Source organism: Bombus affinis, chromosome 11 (genome assembly GCF_024516045.1).
Source record: "Bombus affinis isolate iyBomAffi1 chromosome 11, iyBomAffi1.2, whole genome shotgun sequence".
NCBI lineage: Eukaryota > Metazoa > Arthropoda > Insecta > Hymenoptera > Apidae > Bombus > Bombus affinis.
Genome location: NC_066354.1, coordinates 4367142 through 4391501, shown reverse-complemented (window position 1 = coordinate 4391501; position 24360 = coordinate 4367142). Strand labels below are relative to the sequence as shown.

The 24360-nt window shown below is 33.0% G+C and overlaps 4 protein-coding genes and 1 long non-coding RNA gene across 10 annotated transcripts in view; 3 read left to right on the top strand and 2 right to left on the bottom strand.

Moving 5' to 3' along the window:
• The window catches only part of LOC126921612 (balbiani ring protein 3), a 34043-nt gene extending 26103 nt beyond the window's left edge, over positions 1 to 7940 (bottom strand). Inside the window, exons 1-2 of the mRNA XM_050733290.1 lie at positions 7129 to 7940; positions 5789 to 6311 (exon numbers count right to left, since the gene is read on the bottom strand). The gene's annotated coding sequence lies outside the window, so the exon portion shown is untranslated. The remainder of the gene's footprint in view (positions 1 to 5788; positions 6312 to 7128) is intronic.
• A 1727-nt stretch (positions 7941 to 9667) lies between these two features.
• On the top strand, positions 9668 to 11618 carry LOC126921649 (uncharacterized). 2 transcript variants are annotated; one of them, XR_007712494.1, is made up of 2 exons: positions 9668 to 10556; positions 10670 to 11618. It is a non-coding gene; the product is annotated as an uncharacterized LOC126921649 (long non-coding RNA). The 2 variants fall into 2 exon arrangements; XR_007712495.1 differs by having other exon boundaries at positions 10622 to 11618.
• Positions 11619 to 12419: 801 nt separating this feature from the next.
• Positions 12420 to 13842, top strand: LOC126921629 (protein SEC13 homolog). Its single transcript, XM_050733349.1, has 3 exons — positions 12420 to 12804; positions 12927 to 13311; positions 13387 to 13842. Exons 1-3 carry the CDS (start codon positions 12563 to 12565, stop codon positions 13693 to 13695), a joined length of 936 nt encoding a protein of 311 aa, XP_050589306.1. The 5' UTR covers positions 12420 to 12562; the 3' UTR covers positions 13696 to 13842.
• Positions 13756 to 19303, bottom strand: LOC126921615 (helicase SKI2W). Of its 4 annotated transcripts, none has more exons than XM_050733314.1 (12): positions 18959 to 19303; positions 18593 to 18699; positions 18199 to 18508; positions 17451 to 18120; positions 17150 to 17381; positions 16720 to 16973; positions 16486 to 16633; positions 16128 to 16406; positions 15123 to 16033; positions 14669 to 15027; positions 14423 to 14601; positions 13756 to 14354 (listed from the first exon to the last, which is right to left on the bottom strand). In XM_050733314.1, exons 2-12 carry the CDS (start codon positions 18617 to 18619, stop codon positions 14025 to 14027), a joined length of 3699 nt encoding a protein of 1232 aa, XP_050589271.1. In that variant the 5' UTR covers positions 18620 to 18699; positions 18959 to 19303; the 3' UTR covers positions 13756 to 14024. The 4 variants fall into 4 exon arrangements, with proteins under 4 accessions (XP_050589271.1, XP_050589272.1, XP_050589275.1 ...); XM_050733315.1 differs by having other exon boundaries at positions 18593 to 18696; XM_050733318.1 differs by having other exon boundaries at positions 18975 to 19303.
• Positions 19304 to 19397: 94 nt separating this feature from the next.
• LOC126921617 (condensin complex subunit 3) lies at positions 19398 to 22984 on the top strand. Of its 2 annotated transcripts, XM_050733329.1 has the most exons (8): positions 19420 to 19438; positions 19550 to 19682; positions 19807 to 20606; positions 20688 to 21222; positions 21320 to 21622; positions 21690 to 22055; positions 22130 to 22642; positions 22715 to 22984. In XM_050733329.1, the coding sequence occupies exons 2-8, from the start codon at positions 19575 to 19577 to the stop codon at positions 22823 to 22825; spliced, it is 2736 nt and encodes a 911-aa protein (XP_050589286.1). In that variant the 5' UTR covers positions 19420 to 19438; positions 19550 to 19574; the 3' UTR covers positions 22826 to 22984. The 2 variants fall into 2 exon arrangements, with proteins under 2 accessions (XP_050589285.1, XP_050589286.1); XM_050733328.1 differs by having other exon boundaries at positions 19398 to 19682.
• Positions 22985 to 24360: the final 1376 nt, after the last annotated feature.

Here is a 24360-nt window from a genome sequence, read left to right as displayed (position 1 = left end):
AACAATCGTGTAGTATGGGTCACACAATTTTATTACGGTCGTTTGACGCTTCAACAATGTGTCGCTATAATACAATTTTTATCAAAGTCAGTAATCCGTTATGCAAATACAAAGAGGATTACGGTGAATTCATTGGCCCTCTCACTCCCCTCACCTAACAGCACCAGACATTTTCCTTCGAGAATACTTGAAAAGTAAGGCCTATGCAAACAAGTCTGGACCACGGTCATTCAATATCTCAAATTCGAAAACTAATACGAAAGATATTCACAGCTCAGATCCAATGACCAAGAATTAATGATTGGAAACAAGACCAATCAACTTTTTCGTTATCTTTCCTTAACTTTTTCTCGCGTACAAAAGATGGGTCACATTTACGGACAACCTATCAAAATAGAAATTCAAAGTTTGACGTGAGTGAAATACGCGTTGATACCGTTCGTGAAAAAAGGATCCAATCTCCTGTTCCAGAAAAAGCTCGAAGAAGACGCATATCCGCGTGTTTAATGATCTCGACCGCGCCCACAAAGGAGGATAAACGGTTTCTTTGAGGAGAACCGCGACCGCTTTCTTCGTGAAACGCTATTGGAAACTCTTTGTGCCACTGGTCTCGTACCACGAAGACAAAGTCGGTGACTACGAATCGGTTGATCCGCGAATATACACGACCGACCAAAAGGATCAAGGAACGCGGTGAAAATTCCGATTTTTTGGATAGTGTCAATGCAATCCTCGGGGTTGCAGTCCAGCTAGTTGGCTCGATAACAATCGGACGCAGAATACAATAGGATACAATAGTATTTTGACAATAGTCGACAATGAAAGAACGTTTCGATCGGAAACTTTCGGTTCGTGCAAATGAACTAGCAGATTTTTAGCCCTTTATGGACATATCTGGTGAAGCAATTTTGTTCAGAAGATACTTGGAATAAGATATTTGATGCGTTTGATATTAGTATAGTAGTATTTAATATTTATTTGATATCGTTATTTAGAATTAACAAAGTCACGCATGAAAACACGTCTGGCTTTTTAAGCGATTCTATAAAGTAACAGAGTTATTAATGAGCGTGCTAGGATTTTTACCAGATTTTTTAGAAAACGTGGAGCGGTAAAAGATTAAGCCCAGAGATGGAAAAAGTCCATCCTTCGATTTCTCTTCGTCTAATTTTTACTTTTCTAAAAAAAAAAAAAAAAAATTCAAATATTTGGTGTAAAAAGTAATTCTATAATATAATAGATATATTGGCGAGCTTCCCAAAATTTTATCAGATTTTACAAAAGCGTAGAACACAATAAAATGTGACCCAAGAGATAAAAAAAGCTGGCATTCGTAAATTTTTACATTTATCGAAAAAGGTTTCAAACATTTGATTTAAAATGTGCTTGGATAATATAATAGAAGCATCGTGGAACATCTCAAATTTATTTTAAATTTTTTTAAAGTAAAAAAATTAGGCTTGGACATGGACGACCTAGTTTGCCTGCGATGAATGGAAAACTATGTTTGCTTAGGGTTGAAAGTATAATAGAACTTACGGTTAGTGTTCTTAACTCTGCCACGCCAATAAATGAGATGTCTCAAACTATTTCTTACAAAGATCCACGAACGAGATATCTTGTGTTTTGTTGTTAAAAGAAAACGCGAAATATCTGGTTCAGAGCATCGCATAAGCAACATTGCATCACAAGATATCTTATCCACAAATACAAGAGAATTAACAGAGCGTCATTTCACTCATTTGTGACAGAGTTGGAACAGAGAAATGCAAAACGATGAAAACAAACGCAGAGTCGTTATGGCTTAGCAAAAATTAACGTAAACGAGATATTGATTCAATAGCGAAACGATTACTAATGTCTCTGCCCAGTGACAAATACCGATTACGATTATTTGTGGAGCTCAAACTGCACGAAACTGGCTGTTGAATATAATCAGGCAAGTATGCATTCATTGAATAGTTCGTCACGACCAGTGAAATGTTGTTTATGAAACATTACCTAATGGACAAATAATGAAATTAAACAAATATCAGGAACAATAAGAATGAAATGTCCAAAATGGGAACAGTATGGTTTGTTATGACAATAGTTACGAGCTTCGATCTTGTTTTACGTGTCAATATTGATTAAATATACAATATTCTCACGTAATAAAATACAAAATGATGGAAGACTGGCGCGAAACTTTATAACAGGTTCGAAGTATCGATTCTCATTACTCGTTCGAGTAATTACTTGAAAATTGTAGCCATAGTCGGTTTCATTGCTCCAAAGCGCGTTTCCGCGCCTCTAAAAGCACACATTGTAATTCTAGATGTGAGTATCATAAATACCAAAGCTGAATTTCTACTGGATCGAAATCGCTCCCCAATGAGAGTAGTAATTGTTTCCCATTTAAACAATCATTGCTGCACACGCTTCTGTGGTACCTCTATTTCCGAACTTTACGTCGCGCGGTGTGACTAAAATATCTAACAAAATCGTTTCGTTTTGATCTTTGATCTATGCTTTCATTATTTACGTTTGTCGGATATGCACGAACATCCACAGCCTACTAACTATAATTTAACTCATTCCAAATATATATTGATTTAACTAAAATCAAATAAATAGTCAGGATTACTAGCTATATATATAAATCATAAATCATAAAAGTATTAATTATATCGAAGAATATCTAAGATTAAAAGGGAGAAAATTCAACTTGCCCAAAATGTTAGGTAATATTGTTAATATTTCAAGACTCTCAATGAAAATGCAGTTTATCAATAGATATTGATAATATTGTATTACCAGTACAGATTGGTCCTTTTAATTGAGAACATCGAAATAATGGCAATATACAGGTTGTATCGTAACATATGGGGCCCACTTCAGGAGTGGACAGGAAACGAAAAGACAAAATTTAAACAAACCTATGTTCTACCTATCCTTGTTTCAAATTTACAGTTATTTTTATGTTTCAATAATCCGGAACATAAAAGGTATCCCAAATGATTACCCTCGATCTGTATTATTCGATATACACCTGGAATTTTTGAAAAATTGCGAAATTCCTTAACACGACCACTGTGAGTTTGTATACAGATCGAGGGTAACCATTTCGAGCATTTTCTATAAAGGTAAGCAGCTGCAGATTATTGAAACACAAAAATGGTTATAATTTCGGAACAAGATCAGATAAGACACATGTTCATTTTCATTATTTTCGTGCCTTTTGTTCATTCCTAAAGCTACTCCCATATGTTATGATACACCTTGTATATTGATATTCTCAAGGCAACCTTACGAAGTCCCTGTCCAGAAGATGGAACACATGCGAACTTAAAAGACCGTTAACAAGCTCTAATAACATCGCGCCACGAACACGGTTCTCTCGATTCCTAACACGTAGAATCAGTCGCAATTTCGAACAGCCTCGGTGGAAGATTACATTCGCTATTGAACAGCATCGATTCCAGCGAGCAAGCACAGCCTTAACAAAAGACGCACGTAAGCCATGGCGAGGGAGGAATGCAAAGAAAGCGGGAATAATTAATACCCGGAGCACATCTTCGCGCAGGGAGACGTAAGTACGTGAAACATCGTGTTAAAGAATATTCTCTCACTCGAAACGCCGTGGCGGATTTGAGGAAAACACTGTACATACGCTACAGCTCAAAGGTATTCGAACACGTGTTTATTCTTGACAAGGTGTATTTTAATTAGAAAATTACGGTCAAATCAAACTGCAATGATTTTATTCTCCGTAATTGCTATAGCTACGTGCAAGAATACATTATAACTTGGTTAAATTGATTTTTGAAGGTCACGTAACAATAAAACTGACGTTTGTAATTGTCATGCCTTATAGAAGCCGTTTGTTATTTGACAGATTTTTTATCTTCACGTTCTTTGACTTTTGAATTATAAAATGGATTAAGGAGGGTCTTCTAAATTAATAGAAGCACTTCCCATGTTAATACAACTGGAGACATTTTTAACAAATGTACGTATTATATTAATACATATATATAATAAATGCTGAAATATATTATTTCAATGTTTTTTAATAACTAATCTATATTTATAACCTGGCGATTCCATAAGAAAGTAATAAGCGTTGCCTCAAATACCTAATTCATCATTATGGAGTTATTACTCGTACGCTTCGATAAAATTTACATACTGTTATTACAAATCGATCGATACGTCCGGATGCTTATGAGCAATAGTGTACGTACAGTACATATGTGTAGACATGTAGAAATTGCATTCTTGCCGCTTTAGAAAGTGCACGCACAAGTGGACATGCCAACTCGTGGCTCGGTGGATTTCACAGGAATTAATTGACTCGGTGATTCGGCCAGACTTATCGTTGTGATTTACGCAGCGATTCCCATGAATTTCATGCGCGCAGCTTCCATAAGAAAATACGTGTAATTTCGGTATTGTAATTTCTAACGGGGAAAAAAGAGAGAAGAGAAATGAAATAGAAAGATAAGAATAAAACGGGAACTATAATAAGTAAATAAAGAAAATCGCGTGCACGTGATCCGCCGGTTGGCCGAAGGCTTTTTCGGAGCGGTCACAAAGCAAGAAACGGTGTAATTGCAACGTTACAGAATTACAAATGAAAATAGTCCAAGTTTAATTTTCGGCTTGAACGCCCCTAATATGTACGGTCCGTGGAAGAATATTCACTATATTAGTGCATCTCAAGATAGGGAAGTAATTAACTTTTTAATAGATTTGTTGCTTAATACCGGAAGAAGATAATTATTTTTAATTTCTTCAATTATGCTTAAAAATATTAAACAAGATAATATTAGAGAATATCTAACAATAACGTAAACTCCCTTTGTATCTTTTGAAAGAGAAACTGTATATCTACATGTGTACCAATATCCCCTCAAAAGATGAATATTTTGTAAAGTGCAATGTACATACGAAGAATTCTCCTCTTTTAATTTATTGTGGCATTTGGCTTTTTTAAATATTTCTATGTTGCTTGTAAATTGTAAGAAAAGTACAATTTTAAGGTAGAATAAAAGGAAATTGTTCGGGGAATAGGTACATGTATAATTGATATATGGTTAGGAAATAGTAGAGCTGCAACTTGAAAAGAAATTGTTCCAGGAGGATAATGCAAATTTAATGAACATCCCACGGATGAAGTCGGCGTTTTCAGAACGCGAGACGAAGTAGCTTTCGCGCGCGATGGAAATTCATCAAGCTTTACCGGAGCATTTTTAATCAACCAGAATAAGAAGATAGGTACACACACACACACACACATTTCCATATGTATATACATATACACAAGCGAGTCACTGCAGTTCACGGGCTCGCAAAGTGCTCGTGCTCTCAACTCAGAAGGAGTATCCCCTTCCGTAAATAAAACAGCGAATAACCGCGGCCAGAGAAGCTCTGTCTATTAAAACCGAAATAAGATCCACCGTGCAAAATCACGTACCATCATCTTCAAAATCTAAACGACGTCGTAATCCACTTAAATTCACTTTGAAAAGAAAAGAGAAAGAAAAACATAGCTTCCAATTCAATTAGACAAGAAAAGATAAAGTAACAGAAACAAAACAATTTGCGTTAAAAATTTTCTAATTCAATAACAAATATATATCCAACAAGGTTTCCCAATTTAAAAAAATGTAAAGAAAGAACAGTTTCAATCAACTGGATGTCGATCCCACGGAACGCGACATTTCATAGCGAACGCAACGGAAAATCGAATGAATCGGATGAAAAAAAAAAAACGAAGTGGAAAAATCAATTCGTGTAGACGTACCTCGATTTCTATAATTCACACGCGTGGAAACGTGCAGCCAATTAATCCTTCGTTCTCCGTGAAACAATCCGTAGATCTCCCTCGTGATCTTTTTTCTTTCTTCCTCGCACTGACTCAACGTAGAAATCGCAAATATCGCGTAGATTTATACGATGATCGTTGCACTGAATCGCAAGCCGTTCCCGTTCGTAAAGAGAAAAGCAGACACGAGAGAGCAAACTTCGATTCGAAATTGCGGTACCGCTCGCAGGTAACGCGCCTTTCGCCGCTCAGTCCGCGCCGAATGACGTTCGTATACTGTCCTGGCTCGGTGCGTTCGGCGGAGCCGGCCTCGTATGATGACCCCCTTCTAGAATTCTACGGCCCTGTCGACGTACGCCAGTCTCTGGACACCGGCGTAACACCAGGAAACGTGCAACGCCAATCCTACTGGCTTCGATCGTTTTACATCGAAAATTTCGTCGAAAAATTCCGACAAAATCGTTGGATTGCCATCAATGTCCGATGCAGTACTGATGAATTTCTGAAAAATTTTGTTGAATTAAACATCTGGTTAAATAATAGATACATAGAGAAATATTTAATACTTTTTTGCACTGCTGTTTTTTGGTACTGCTAATAGTCTATAGTTTCGTCTTCTATATGTTTTTATGAGATTTTTTAAATAGAAATTTAACGTCTTTAATAAACAAAAATTATAGCGTAAAAGGATTTTTTTAGTTAAAGTTAATTTGTTTTATAATAGCGAGTGAAATTACTTTTTTAATTGGGTTTTCCTTTCTATATTTAGTTAGCTAACTAAACGTTAACTTTTTCCCGACTTTATAAACGGAATCGGTGTTTTACGGTTTTCACCAAGGAGTATCGAGAAAGAAATAAGGTGGTCGGTAATCCCTGTAGCTTAAATCGATTCACGGTGGTTTTTAAAAATATTCTACTCCATTAAAACTACTAAAACTAAAGTACTTAGTATTTTTAACTAAATGAAACTTTTAGGCAAATTTAAACTTCGCTTATACCCTAATGCAGCATTTCGCACGAAATACTGACCTCCTGTTTAAATAATTCTCGTACTTCATTTATTACAAATAAAGTTTAAAATAATACTTTATTCACGACACAATGGTCTGTCAACTGACAACGTTCCTGGAACGATTTGTCACTCTGTAACATACCAGCCTGTCTAAAATATCGATCACGCCAACCGTTTCTCTATCATGCAGAGACAAACTGCAAATATCTGTAGATCAACCAACTTCCCATAAAACGTTCCATACGTTTTGGTTCTGTTTCTATCAACCGGAAAGGCAAAACTTGATGATGATACGTTCGATGCTTACATTTCAATAATAGATGAAACGGGCCATCGATCGACCAGATGACCCAAAACCATCCGGAATTACACTGCGTCACAGTCAACGGCCTTTGCCTACGAAAGACTCGATCTCTTCGTGTATCACGATGGATCCATGTCCTTCTTAGCCTCTCCTACTTCGATACTTCCTATTTCTTCTTCTTCTCTTCTTCACGACTCCTTCTCTTTCGTTCTTTTTTTTCCTTCAAGAATAGTCGGTGTGATACTCAGCGGGAGGAACCTTGGGAAAAATTCATGTGGCTCGCACAGACACGTCCGGAATTCGATTCTGGAACGTATTGCTCCTTCCAACTTTACGGTACTCCACGTAGTATTGCCTATAGATTGTAGACACGAAAAAGTGCGGTTGCAGCGGCCGCATCCGCAGGGAGGCGAACCAAAGAAGCCGGGAGAGGGAGGAGATAGGCACTGGTAAAACTGAGCACCACCCATCTTTCTTACCTTCCATTTTTCTCACCGAAAGGATCCGGTGTAATTCTAGCGCGCACGCTGAAAATTAATGTGGTTCGAGCTGGTACGCGCGGAATTCGATCCGGCAACGACCCGCTTCTTCACCTTTACGGTACTCGCGCGATATCCTGGGCTATAACCGCCATGGAAATATGCAGTGAACCGCGCCCGGTTCGCATTGCCGTTTAGCTTTGCCGTTTCGCACGACCGTCCATTGCTCTCGTTCACCGGCCCCCATCGTTGCAAACGTGCAAACGAAACGGCGCTGTTTGGCAAGCGTAAACGTTCCATGAATCTCCTCTTCCTCTGACGGACCACTTCTTCTCTTCCTCTGCGCGTTATCGGTTGCGCTGGAAAGATTGGAATACTTTTTAGAATTTTCTACGAGAAGTTTCTTCAAAAAACAGAAATTCAAAGGAAAACCAAATCTCCAAAGATTTAGCGGCACTAGCTACCTAAATACGAGCTTGAACTCTTTCGGTTTTTATGTAATCTACCGAAAAAGTGTAACACCTGCGGAGAGAGCGGTAAATAAGCTACAACGGGAGCGCTTTGAAGCTGGCTGAAATTTAAAAACTTTTCTGTGTTTAGCCCTTTTTGGCATGTCAAAGCACGATAATATTGAAATGCAGAAGTAAACGAGTCTACTTTGATATATATTTAGAAAAAAAGATAAAAAGGCAGAAAAGATTGGTATTTGATCAAACGTTATTTCAATGGAAATTTAATGTTTAATTAATATCATTTACCCTCGAATATCGAGCGAAAATATTTCTAAAGAGTACAAAATATTAATTATAAAGTTCTACCTCGAACAACAACTTTCGACCCTATACATAAATCATGAACCAAATATAAACTATACGTAGAACGTATTCATAATCTATATGTTCAATCAACTGCGGATCTACATTGTATTTCATGCATCAAATTTATTTTATGGCGTATCCAAAAACAGATGTACGTCGCATCAGACGCAGACGCGAATGTTACCAACTTAGAGAAGTAGGAGGGTACGAAGAGGGAGAGAGAAAGGAAAGCAGGGAGAGAAAAGACGAGAGACTTTTCAAGTTGTGTGCCATTCCAACATTCCTAGGTGGCCCCGAGGCGCTAAACGGAGTACCGTCATCGCAAGGAAAGGCCCAGTGACCGACATTCCCCTTTCCATTCTTCCTGATACTCCTTTGCCCGGATCTTGCCACGATACTAACGTATACACGGCGACGACCTGTAGCGGGTATCGTAACCGGAACCTCTGGAACCTTCGCCCTGAATTTCCGTACGAACCAGCCACTCTCTCGAGTACGAGGTCAAATTTTTCGGTTGTTGGGCTAACGAACCTTGGGAAAACCACTGATATATCGAAACCACTCGAATCTTTTCTTGGCTACTAACTACGTTGATTTCCTTTCTACTTTCTTTCTGAAAATTATTGCAAAGCAGCGTACAATATTTTAAAGAAACTTTTAATTTACGTAGATTTCTAATATTAAAAATTATGTAAAGTTATAGATTAATTCATTAAAGACTCACGTTTCATTTATTCATTCTTTTTTTTTCTTGTCAATTTACATTATTAGATTCTGTTTTTTAATATTGTAATTATGACAAAATTTGATTAATATTGTCGTCATTTCTTTCTTCTCTTGGACTCTATAATTTTATTTCTTAAACTCCTGCAAAGTACTTATTATCCTAATATATTTTTCGTGTCTCGATAAAACAATATGTAAGTTATTTATTTATATTTTTCAATAATTCACTTCTTTAAGAAATAAGTATTAATTTTATGCAACTGGAATAGAAAAAGATGTTGTATTATTTTAATGAAATAAATTGATGCATATACCTTCATATATCATAAGTACCTCGCTCGAGTCGCGAGCGTCATTTCTTAAAAAGCCTGTATACAGTTACAACGTTATGTATCTTTTACGATCCATCCATAAAAATCCGGAGAGCGGAGACCTACATTTTCACCAGCATCCTGCGAAATTTAAATAATGCAATTTTAATAAATAATCACTATTTTTAACGTTGATTCGTTTCGTTACCGTTGGAAAAGAGCAACGCGACAAAGTCACGTTACACGGTAACGCTGCGTAATGCACATATGTTAGTGATAAGTGCAATTTCAGTTGAATCAAGCGAAGTTCATGAATGCTTTATATACGTATATGCTACACCTGCGCCAGGTACGAGTAGCAAACTTTTAGAACCCCGATACGATACCTTCTCCATAGCTTTCAATGTCAACACCATTATCTTAGTTATGAAAGATAGTTTTGAAAATACATAACTTGGGAAATAACTTGGAAATTAATATCATTAAGTTTGTTAAACTATTTCGAAAGTTTTCTGAGCAAACATCAAGTGCTATAACTTTTGTCTCTGTCATTTTCTAATGCACATGAAGCGTATTACAAATTTGATTTGGAAAGAATTTGAGTCTGAATATTTGACTTCAAATTTGAATTTGAATTTGAATTTGAAAATTTACTTGTAATTTCATAATGTTCAATTTCAATTGCAATTTCTTTGCTGCATGATTACATTGCAAATCACACCAAAATAATAAGTGGGGTCGATAGTCACGTGGGACAGAAAGACGTATTGTGTGTGATAGATCTATCGTATACTTGGTCTATGGCCATATTCTCTTCGTCAGACATACATACAAAGGTTTATGAAAATATTCGAACATATATTATGTGTGTTACACAAAAAATTTTAAAATTTCATTAGTACCATAATGAGACCTTACTATCATGATTATAATGCTAAAGTTTGGAACAAGCCTAAAAACGTACATAGAAACTACAAGATATTTAGTAGACTACAAGTTAAGACGATTTCTATATCTGAGCTATCTCTAAGTCTGTGCTATAAGCTATAACTCATATTTTGCAGAAATCATAGAAATATTTCCATTTATTGTTTAAGGTGAGTAATTGTTTACTAAATATATATTTAGAGTAAATATCCTCTAATTACTACATACATTTTAGATTGGTTTTAAAGACCAATATGATCATGATAATCGTATCTCATTACAGTACTAATAGAATTTCAAAATGTTTCATATATATTACGTATACAATATATACATAAAAGTTTGCTATGTTAAGTGTTCAAATGCTTTCCTGAGCTACTATATGTACGATTGGAAGTTACTGGAGCGCGAAAGATCAACATAAGAAAATGGAAGTATCGAATTCGTTTCCTTGATCATTCTGCTTCCATTGGTTATTCTACATAAATTCAACAGCGGATCCACGCGATGCCTACTACCCGATCAATAAACAATTCCAGCCGTGATTTCATTACCTCCTATACGAGTAAATGTAATTAGCGGTAACAGTAATTGTTACTCGACCGTGCAGCATATTGAAAATTTTATAGTACCCCGCAACGTTACGTACGTGTATATATCTGCACTTATATGTACGTATATAGGATCAAGAAAGTGCACATATATATGTACATATGTACGTGTGTTCTCGGGAAACATATATCAATTATCCATCTTATCAACGCAACGCCAGGAGCCTTGTCATTATCGGCATGCCGGAAGGGACAAGCTTGCACGAACGTATACCATGTTATGTTGCACCGCAGTTTCGTGAATTATGATGAACTAATGACATTTCTGTATGTAAGGACGTTACACACAGTAAGCATGTGTTCTGAGTTGTGTGTTTCCGGTAACGCTGTGATGGTAAAGTTGGGATAAATTAATGATGGATGTCGCTCAAATATCCGTGAAATTGCACATCAAATCGTTATAATTTATATTAAGATGAGATAGTAATTAGAATGAAAATATTCGTCAATTAAACCGTAATGGATTTAGATTAAATCAATCGAATAATGACCAGATTATTATGTTACCTATCAATTCCTGTCGTCTATCTCATTTATATTCTATTAATGTAACTATATTATAAATATCTTACTGCATGTATAACTTCGGATAAATTTTAATAAAATTAAATGGAATTTCTATATTAATTATTAATAAAAATGGAACATCGTTATAACAAATTAACTTGTTAGTTTATCTGTAAAAAAGTTCTCAATATTATGACTAAATATTATACGTAACTAAAATTCTTTCTCATTTTATTTTATTTAAATTTGTCTAATTTTAAAACTTTTCAAAAGTGTATGTAATATAATATAACATTTCATTAACAGAACAAAAACGAACGAATTTAAAAGCCTTTATCAATTGAAGGACGAATGAAAAAATTAACATAAAGCGATTTCATTATCCAGCAGCGTATTTTACGATTGATGAATTTATACTTTGTTTTCTTTAGTGACAGGTTAAATATTTGTACATAATCGTTTTTAAATCGATCACAAACTCAATTACGAGTTTTATCATGCTCATGCACCACGTTAGGTTTAGATCATTTTATTCTAAAGATGATTCTGCTCTAGTTTTTGGAAATGTAGAATATGATTTATGAATGTTAATATTTAAGCATAAACTTAAGATGTATAATATAATATTGTAAAAATATGTAAGTTATTATATGTTATTATAGTAAATCAATAAGAATAAAATTTAATTCCAATTTGATATAAGAAATTAAATAAATAAAAAAACTTTACTACATACCACGTAAAAAAGGTTATTAGTCTTTATGTATAAAGTCGTAGTACTTAGTTTATAATAAAGATACAACAAATATTTATATTCCTCATAATTTTGACAAAATCACAAAAAAGAATTTATATTCAGTTTTTAGATATAACGGCACTAAATTTACACGCGAGTTGCGCAAAGTAATCGTGCGTTAACAGCCAATGCGCACATGCTTCCACGTAAGTGACAAGCATTGAACAACTAGCAACATAACCTCTTTGTCGCTCCTACAATTATAAAACTTAATAATTTTCAAAATATAGTTAACAAAATTTGAACAAAAAGTGTCATAAAAATGGTATCAGTTTTAAATACGGTTGATACCGGTCATGAAGATATGATTCATGATGCAGAAATGGATTATTATGGTTTGAGGTTAGCAACTTGTTCCAGTGATAACTCGGTTAAAATCTTTGATTTAAAAAATGGTTCACAAAGTTTAGTAGCCGATCTTAAGGGTCATGTTGGACCTGTGTGGCAAGTTACTTGGGCACATCCTAAATTTGGAAATCTTTTAGCGTCTTGTAGTTACGATCGGTATGTTTCAATTTGTTACCATTTTTTGATACATATAAAATATATTCCTTTTAATAAAAATTGTAATATATTAAAACTAACTATTCTGATCTGAAATTATTTTACGTTGTTTCTTGCAATAGAAAAGTAATTATTTGGAAAGAATTAGGAGAATGGACAAAGATTTATGAACACAATGGTCATGATTCCTCTGTTAACTCAGTGGCTTGGGCACCACATGAATTTGGCTTAATCTTAGCCTGTGGCAGCTCTGATGGTTCAGTATCCATACTTATTAATAATGGAGATACATGGGATACACAAAAAATTACAAATGCCCATACTATTGGATGCAATGCGGTGAGTTGGTGTCCTGCTATTGAACCCAGCTTTGATGCCAGTGGAACACAAAAAAATGGACCAATAAAGAGATTAGCCACAGGAGGTTGTGACAATTTAGTTAAAATTTGGAAAGAAGAAGGTGATAGGTGGATCGAAGAAGACAAACTTGAAGCACATAGTGATTGGGTAATGCATTTTCTACTTTTCAAGTTTGAAAATATAAATTAAAAGAACAGTAATTTAATATTTTATTTCTTACAGATAAGAGATGTTGCGTGGGCACCTGCAGTTGGACCATCCAAAGCAGCTTTGGCTTCTTGTTCACAAGATCGTCGTGTAATTGTATGGACCTCCAATGATTATACTAGTTGGACACCAACCATTCTTAATGTTTTCGACGATGTCATTTGGAATGTTAGTTGGTCATTAACTGGAGGTATATTAGCTGTTAGTGGTGGAGATAATAAAGTATCTCTTTGGCGTGAAAATACAGAAGGTCAATGGACCTGTATTTCTGAGACAAATAAAGGTCAAGGTAATCTTAATAACACGGAACAACGTGCACTATAATATCTGAAAATAAAATATAGGATAATATTTTTTACTAATAAGCATTGTAAATTAAAAGAATTATTCAATATTAATAAGAATTTTATTCATTTACTTTATACTCTTGTCATATATCTATACATAAAGAAATATAATTTTCAGACCAAATTGAATTTCAGTACTTTACATCTATAGTAAAGAAATATTGTCTGTACATTTTTTGAACAGCATATGATTCATAAACGGTTTATAAATTATAAAAATATACATATATCTCATTGATCAAAGTAGAAAATATTCTACACATTTACACGTTTAAATAAATTATTATACATAGATTTGTTAAACGATTAATTTTGAGTATACAAGGATGCAGTAAAAACAATATCCCTTTTAATAACAGTAGAGGCTTCTTCCATTTTTTCCTTTAAAACGGGATCACCTATAGTAATGGCTGCATTTTTTACATCTCGTAATGTTTCACTTAGTTGTTGTATACACCGTACTATAATCCCTTCTTGTACATCCGTTTTCTCCATAATCTCGGCGAATGACTTTGCTTGTGCCCAGTCATAAACTACCTCTACTAAACCAAAGTTTAGTGGTTGCAACGTTACCAACTGATAATGTTGTTCTAAAGCTTCTAATTCGGCATGTATTTGCTTTATTATAAGGCAATTCTGTAACCAAAAAATCCTTAAATGTCACAGTAAATAGTTAATTCGTATTAAGAAAATATAATATATACCTTCTTTAATTCTGGCGTTAAATTTGGTTCAATATCAGTTCGTTGTTGGAATATTAAAGCAGATAACAATGCTGCTATTTCAGCTGGTTGACGTACAGTTAACACATTTCTGAGAATAAGTTCGGTGATTAGTAATTCGTTATTTCCCATTTGTAAAGCAACACGACCTTTTAATGCAACTATAAAAAACAAGATAAAATTATTATACATAACTAATTCGTGTTGATAATCTGAAAAAAGACAAACCTCTTTCGTCATTATCTATATATCCCAAATCTTTAAGAAGTGCAACAGCATTTGTATATTCCGGATACAAGCTTAATCCTTCATCGCTAAGTTTCAATTGTAGTTTATTCCTTTCGCTCTCTAATTCACTTCGTTCGTATACAACTTCAAACTGCTCTTCGAAATTTACTATCTCTGTACAATTAATATCATACATAGCTTTCGCTAATTCGCATAAATGATTTAATTTCATATCGATATCATAGTTCATTTTCATTTGTAGATATGGTTGTAGAACAGAAGAATTGCGATAAGCTTTAAGAGATAATGTCATTAATTCTTCTATAGCTGTTTGCATAGTCTGACTGGGAGGCTCATTTCTAAAAATAATTTAAGAGTTTAGATGTCTTATAAATTATAAATTATAAATTAAACACAATCTAATTTCGTTTAATTTTAACTTCACGCTACTTACCTAAATCTTGATATTTGTCTTTTTTCCCAATTTGCCAAAACCAAGTTGCAATCTATTTTAATTTCACAATTTGTTATTTCCAATATATTCCATGCAGCTATAGTTAACACTTCATCTAATGGAATTCCAACTGGTACAAATATTTCCTTTTTCGTTAAAGCAACAATATCGTACCATTTATCGGATTTCTTAACTTTTTCGCTTTTTTCTTTCAATAATGTTTCCTTGACAGAATTTGTTGCATTAGAATTTTTAAGGACTAATACCCTGTATTGTTTACTACCTTTATTTTGAACAGTGCTCAGTAATATAGCTAATTTATTATAATGGCTTTCATATGATATCAACAATACTCTACCAGCTGTTAAACATTTTATTGCTTTTTTCTGAGTCTCATAAAAATAGGATTTCAGATACTTAAGATATTCTAAATACTCAACAGCTAGTCGATAAAAGTCAGATAAGTTTTTCTGTAGATCTGTTAATGGTGGCAATTTTGATAGTTCATTTTCCAATCTCTGCAATTGTATCTTGTAATTATTTTGGTTTATAACTACTGGTGATTCTTTAAAAGATCTTCGCATCATTGCTTCAACTGTTACTGACTCATTTAGCCTTCTCAGATTTAGAACCATGGAATATGTTACTTTAAATTTAGACTCTAAGTTCTGAGCTTGACCACACATCATATTTTGTAACTCGTTAAAATGTGGCACCAATGTTTGACACATGACTATAACCATTCCAGCTGTATCATGACCTCTACGACCAGCTCGACCAGCCATTTGTACATATTCAGAAGGATAAAGTATTCGAAAATTAGTACCGTCATATTTTTTTATAGAATCGAAAACCACAGTGCGTGCTGGCATATTTACACCCATTGCAAATGTTTCTGTTGCAAAGAGTAACTGCAAGACCATAAAGGTGACGGCTTTTAAAATTTAAAAATAGTAAATACATTATGAAATTAGGGAAGAAAATATAGTATATTGGAAAACTGACTTTTACCACTCCAGTTTGAAATAACATTTCCACTATTTCTTTCAAAATAGGTAATATACCACTGTGATGGATACCAATTCCACTTTCTAATAATTCTCGCATCATAAGCACTTGCGGCAATTGTCTATCGGTGCCTTTTAAATGCCGAATGTTATTTTGAAAAAAAGTTCGAATAGTGTGCTTTTCAGTCTCGGTTGTAAGATCTACGTTTCTTAATAATACAGCGCTCATATCGCATCTCTTTCGTGATAACATAAAGACAACAACAGGCAACATGTTCTGGCATAACAAAAGTAATTGTTTATATATGTTTAGATGAATAAGTAAAATTTGATCAATATATAAGTATTAATCCTACCTGAGTTCTTAAATGACTTATAAAAGCATTCCACAATACTTGTTCCTGTTTTGGAGTCATCTGTCGTTGCATTGGTTTCCTTTTAACATCTTTAGCATTTTTATTACTTTGATTTTTCGGATTTTGCGTAGTTGTTGCTTTGTACCATCTAGAATAATAATATTTATATTCAATATAAGATTATTCATTAAAAATTTATACACCACGTTAAAGATAGAAATTATCATTGATTACCCATCTAATAGAAAATGACCACTTTCATCCAACACTAAAAATTTGTTGTCCTTAGTTTTACCATCAGTTCCAGTGTATAAATAATGTTGGAGCGGTACAGGTCGTTTTAATGTGCTTATTACATATGTTTTTTTCTTTTTTGTACGGCCAACCCAATCAGCAAATATTAAAGGATTGGGCACAGTTGCAGACAACATTACTAGAGTAACTGTTTGTGGCAAAAGGATCACACTTTCTTCCCAAACATGACCACGCTAACATAACATAAGATAATAAGATATATCATGATTATAAATATTAAATATAAATTGTAATATTTATATAGAATAATATAAATATAATATATAAAAATATATAATATAAATATAATATATAATAACATATAATATAAATATAATATAAAACTGTAATATTTGGAATTTTTATTTACTTCGTCGTTATTGATGTAGTGCACTTCGTCAAATATAACAAATTCTAAATCCCTTAAAATTTCTGATGCACAGTATAACATAGATTGTAAAATTTCCGTGGTTATGATAAGACACGAAGCATTGGGGTTAATTTGCAAATCTCCTGTTAACAATCCCACACTGTCAAATTTTCGTTTAAGATCGCGATATTTTTGGTTTGAAAGTGCTTTTATGGGAGATGTATAAATAACTCTAAAAAGAAACAAAATTAGTATTGCTAATTAACCAGAATATAAATCAAAATATAATTTGCAATTTTACTTTGTCATATGTTTCTGACTTAATGCAATAGCATATTCTGCTACTGTTGTTTTCCCGGCCGACGTGTGTGCGGCCACAAATACATTACAGCCTTCTTCTAGTTTAAGAATGGCTTGTTTCTGAAAAGTATCTAACTCATATGGAAAACTCATCGCTAGTTCAGGAATACGTTTTTCGAAATCAGTTATTGGAACAGACACATCTATTTGTTCTGCCCATTTTGACTTTGCAGTTTCCACAGGTATTTTTGAAATATTTAAAATAGGTATATCTGCTTCCTCTAAGAACGAAGCAATTTCATCAAATGCTGCTTGTTCTATATCTGAAGTTTTTATTTTAGTTTCTTCTTTTGTTTCTTTTATTTCTTTTATTTCTGACTTCCAAAAGTCAAATTCATCTTGTTCTTCCTTTATAATGGCCATTAAATTGATCTTATCCGCTATTCTTTCAATTTCATTTTTTTTCTCTAATTCTGATGGTTCCAACTCTGTGGCAGTTGCCGTCTTTTCTTTTGGAGTACAATTGTCACTTTTAAATTCTACACCTGCACTAAATCCTTTTGCCAAAGTTCTTAAATTGTTTTCAAAGTCTATTTCCTCCAGTGACGGATTCATTGTTACCTCAGGTTCATCAAAACCACCAGGCCAGAATGGTATATTACTAGTATTTCCTAAATTTGTGCATGTTCTTAATTTACATGTTTTAGAAAATTGCTATATTTTATTATAGAATCTTTTCTATCAAATACCTCTGATATTATCACTAGCTGGACCTGGTGCACGAGTCATAGACATAGAATTTCGTGCAGTTTCACCTGCTGATTTTAAAGGTACCTCATGCATCTCCCCAAGTTTCCCAGTAACAGGATCACGATCAAATTTTAATATGGTACCAAGTGGTGCTAAGTCACAATCCAAAAGAGATAAAATATCAGGGTCCCTTGACCAATAACATTGTGTATTGTTTAGATGGTACATTGGAAGATTATCTAAACATTCTATATGCTCCCTTAATTCAGTTCTAATATCGGGCCAAATGGGTGGCAATTCAAATTGTAACTGTAAAGTAAAAAATTATTTAAATAATTTGTAAATTTTTTAAAGAATTTATTAAAACATAAATTAACTTTAAAAAAAAATTACCTGTTGCTTATTATCTTTTACATCCATCTTTTTTATTTTTATATCTATCCAATATCAACAGAATACACTATTTCATTAGTTTTTTCACTCTATTGGAGGAAACACTACTAAAAGCAAAATTTGATCAACATACACGTATAACATATCATATAATAATACACATATATAATCTAAAAGATAAAAGCTAATAAATATCAATTTTTAGTAATAAAGATGTAATATAAAAAGCAGTATTATTTATGTAATATATGTTCCTTTGATTTCAAATATGAAATAATTAAAACTATAATATAATATATGTATTATTAGATCAATACGGGATTTTAATATTTTTATGAATTATAAAATTATAATTTATTTTTCTACCAAAAAGATAATATACATAATTTGAGGTTATGTTTATAAACATTCTCCGCTCACTCCATCTAACTCTCACTTTCTTGACAAAAGGTCAAACATAGTCGTAGGATGCCGACAGAATTTCCATAGAATTTTCATCCTTGAGAAATACCTGATAATATCTAGTAATACCTAGTAATACATACATACGATATGTATGTATTCCAAAATTTATCATGAACGTGAAATCTTTTTAAATAAAACTTTGTACAAAAACATTCAATATGAGATTATATTTTGGCTCAGTTTCATCAGATAATTTTGCCAAGCTATGCATATTAAACATTATTTTCCTGAATATATAGGTTAAGATCATATGCTTAGGTTAATATCTGAATGCATGCTTACGCCAATGCTTCTTAAGTCCAGTATTGTTATTGTTCCATCCTACTCAGTTTCAGTGCAATCATTTCATTATCCTTGTCATGTGATCTCTGATTCGTAGATGTAAGATGGATGTGAACATTTCAACCAGTAAGGAGAATATATTTGAATTTGTAACGTTTTTGTTTCTTATGTAGTATTATAGTTTTCTCACGCGCTATTTTTATATTTCAGGTCATAATCGTATTATTTTATAAGTATGAAACGAAATACAAATAATTATATGAAAGAAATATTTCATAGTGTTCAATTTAATAAAACTTGTCATCAGAGTAATTTAAAAAAATTGAAGAAATGCTACGAACAGGTAAGAATAGGTTGTAATACAGACGAATTCATTATAATTAATTTATTTTTATTTAAAAAAGTTTCAATATAAATGCTTTACATACAGCGTGCAAAATTACTAACATTTCCTTTTTCGATTTTAGACTAATGAATTAGATTTTTGGAACTGCTTTATATCCTGTTTTAAAGTTCCACTTACTTTTGCACAGCGACATCCACGAGTTGAGAATACTCTGGAGTTTGTTGCTAAATTTGCCGCTAGTTTATATTCAGCCATAAATGATAATGAATCTGAGGAACCGATGTGTCCATTTCTTTCCAACCTGTTTGAATTTCTCCTAACGAATCATAGTGCAAAAGACATAGGAGTAAGATTTCGTATTTGTCATTTTTTGAATATGTTATTAAATTCTATGGGTGATCAGGCTTTTATTGATGATGCTGTCTGTGATAAAATTACTGCTTCTATGATGGATCGGTTGTTAGATAGATCGCCAAAAGTTAGAGCTCAGGCAATTTTTGCTTTACATAGACTTCAAGATCCTACAGACGAGCAATGTCCTGTTATAAAAATGTATATATTTCATGCCAGCAAAGATCCAAATGCTATGGTTCGTAAAGCAGCATTGATGAGCATGGGAAAGAATCAAAGTACTTTACAAGTTGCATTAAGAAGAACCAGAGATGTGGATGAGGCAGTTCGTAAAATGGCATATGAATTCATTAGTAAAGTAACAGTAAGATCTTTAACTATTACACAAAGAGATCAACTGCTAAATGATGGTTTAAAAGATAGATCTGATATAATTAAAAAAACTGTTCAAAATGTTCTATTACCATCATGGTTAAGACATTTTAATGGTAAATTCATCAGTTTAATAACAGCTCTTGATGCTGAGATTGGTACAGATGTATCTATTTTAGCTCTAGATTCTTTATTTAAGTAAGTATTTAATTTATCATATATATCTGCAATTGAACATTTGTTTGAAATACTAATCTTTATTAATCTTTATTTAATTAGGAACACTACATTAAATACATTAATAGAACAATTACCGATAGATAAAGAGACTAAATTAATACCAGTGAATAAATTGGGCAGTGAAACTGCACTGTATTGGAGATGCTTAGTAAAATATGTTCAACGTGAATCTTGTACAGAAGAATTGGAAACAATTTTGCCAGAATTATCAATGTTCTGCAATTATATTTCCGATTTCCTTTCAGCAATATCTGCACAACAAACTGAAACATGGGTAAATCATATGCAGAAATTTGTCCTATTACAGTTATTTGAAATAGTAACAACTTATGATTTATCTGATGAAGTTGGAAGAAAAAAGTTGAATGAATTAATACGTAATATTTTGATGGGTAATTACTGGACTGAAAAACTTGTTGAATGTGCAGTAACACACCTAAAAAACGTTATACCCGATGTAAATAGCAGACTAGATACATTAGCTAACATAATCAGTGAAATTAGATTGCCTTTGAAAGAAACTATAACACAAACACAAATCACAGAGGAACAACAACACGAGATTAACTTAAAAGTAAGTTGGTATTCTCAATATAATGTTAAATATAACATTAAAAAATTCAAATTTGGTAAAAATTGTACCATTTATCTTAATGAAAAGTACTTTTTAGAGAGCAAAACTTAAGGTAAAGTTATTAGAATTAAAAGAAGAAGAATATCAGGCTATACAAGACAAACAGTATTTAAAGGCAGATGGTTTAAAAAATCAAATAAACGAATTGAATGAGGAAATAGTAAAATTATCAGAAAAACCTCAAATAACACAAACTATAGCTAATGAGGAGATCAAAGAAAAGAGTGATTCTGCAACAATGATAAAATGTCTAACTATAATATGTACAATGATGCAGTCTGTAACTTCGTTAACGCCAACACTTCAAAGCCTTATGCAAATAGCGCTTGATAGTTTAGATGTATGTGATTGAAATATAAATTTATTTAATCTTAAATTATTATGTATAACGTAATTATTGTTTTCAGCATCCGGATGATAAAGTACATATCTTAGCATTAAAAGCAGTTAGTGTTTGTTGTATATTGGACAGGGAATTAGCTAAACAACATATTATGATGTTATTCTTACAATTTTCTTTGGAACAAGAAAATCCAGATATTTGGATTGTTGCTTTGAAAGGAATCTTTGACCTTTTATTGTTATACGGCCTGGAGCATTTTGATATATTAGAAAATGTACCCGATAATACTGGTAGTAAATCAGAAAAATCTCGCACTAAATTATTTACAGATACCGACACAGAAGTTTCTGTAGCATCTCTACGTAAATCAGAAGCAGAACGAGGCAATTGTAATTTTATTAAAATTATAGCCGGATTATTAGATAATGCAGTGAGTATATATTCTAATCTAATATTCTTTTATTTTAAATATATAATGTGAAAATCTTTCTGTTTAAAACATAGAATCAAGGACTAAGAACAGTTGCCGCGGAAGGTCTTTGCAAATTGTTACTTCATCGACGAATTACTAGTTCGAGTTTATTGTCAAGATTAATAATTTTATGTTACAATCCTGTAAACGATAGCGACTTCTATCTTCGACAATGTCTAACTGGTTTCTTCGATAATTTTGTCACATTCGTACCTGATGCACACATGTTATTAGAAGAAGCATACTTGCCGACCTTACAAATTTTATGTAATGCACCAGACATCAGTCCCTTACAAGAAATTGATCCTTATGAAGTATCCAGGTTTATATTAAACTTGACTAGGCTTGAAACTCGTAAACCTGGGGGAGAGAATTTCTGTGCGCATAATAGCCTCGTTTTTTCTATTTTGGCAGAGGTATTAAATACAGAAAGCAACATTGACAAAGAAACTCTTATTAAATCGTTGAAAGATTTGCATTTGGAATTGGATGATAACACGTCTAAAAAAAACTTACAGGAAGCTATCGATAAAGTGATGGAAATGGTAAATATTTTACATACAAACAATTGTTAATTATATATTACAAATTTATATAAACATTTATATTTTTTACAGGTAGTTTCTGATAAACGGTTAGTAAGATACGTGGAGCTTTTTATGAAAAAGTTAAATGCTCCTAATGCTACCGATGTAGCAGAAGATGAAGACACTGAAGCTGATGAATGAGTAATTGTTCTTAATAGGAACGTAATTGAACTAAATATGAAAATGTTATATTTTATATGATATTGAATTAAATTTTATATATTTCCTGAGCATATGTTTACATATGCAATGTTTTATGGGATGTTCACGAAATAATAAAAATCTCTGAATTCCACGTAACATTTCAAAATTCTTTATTTTTAACCCTTTCACGCCTAACGCCGGTTATATCCGGCATTAACAAAATACTTCACATCGACTTACGCCGGATATAGCCTGCATTCACTAAGCGCGTCGTATTGGCTAGTGACAGTAAGGATACGCGAATAGATATCTTAATTGCATTAAACTAGCGCATAAGAAGAAGTTCCTGTAACGAGTAAAGTTTATTTGTTTTCTATCTTTTTGTAGAGTATCATAGTTAAAAGGTAATTAATAACATTACATACAGAAAAATAAGTGAATCAGGTTATTAAGTTGTTACGTCCAGAGGATCTTTAATTCCACCTATCCATTTCAAATATTAGTAAGTGATGTAGGTTTTAGCACTCTTTAAAATTAAGTATAAAAATCTAAAAAAGCGGCAACCGGTGAACGAGACTGCTTCGAAAAGTTGTGATGAAAATGAATCATATATAAATACAGTAAATCGAAGAAAACGGCTATTAAATGTACTGAGTACATCAGAATCTGAAGAAACTGATAATGTTAACGTACGAAGTACCAATCAGTCAGATATTACATGAACTTCGAAAAAATTTAGGCCAATAATTCATGATTTTACAAAACAGCAATCGGGTATTCAAACAAATAAGATCCTGGGGATTTCTGCAATACTTCCAGTTGTTTGTATCTGAAAAACTGGTAGAATTCATTGTTGAAAAAACAAACAACTATTGGAGACAAATAAATTCTGATGACCTTACAGCTGGAACAGACCTGAATGAATTGTAAGTATGAGATAAATTCAGCCAAAAGTACTTCCCACAAAATACCGCCTCTAGCGTTCAAATGGTCCAACCATACGCACATTTCTTCATCCGATGCTCCTGGTGCGAGACATGTGTATACACGACGGGAGGTCAATGTCAAAAGTCAGATCTAATTTACAATCACAATATTCAATAAACAGATTCACTGTCTTAAAATTCTTGAGAGCATTAATCTATGCTCCTGAGAGAAGAACCAGGCACCCTTATAAGTTCACGCTTTCACCATATACATGTCGATTCAAACATAATGATTTAATCTACAAATTATCTCATCTTGCTTGATCCATATCAATTTTCAAACTTATCTAAGGCTTTTCAAGGCGTGTTAGATATCTAAATTATTTATATTCCACTTATGTTTACTTATAGTTTTGTAGCGACACATGAGTCAGAAGATAATTCAAATCATGTTGTTGTTTTGCCTCGGAGTATCAAAATCGTTAGGATACAAGTAATGTAAGAACAAATAAACTCTGGACAAAACAATGTCGCCGCTACATGCAACCGTCGAATGAAGACGAATTCAAATTTTCCGACTTCCCCCCGACCAGTATAAATAAACGG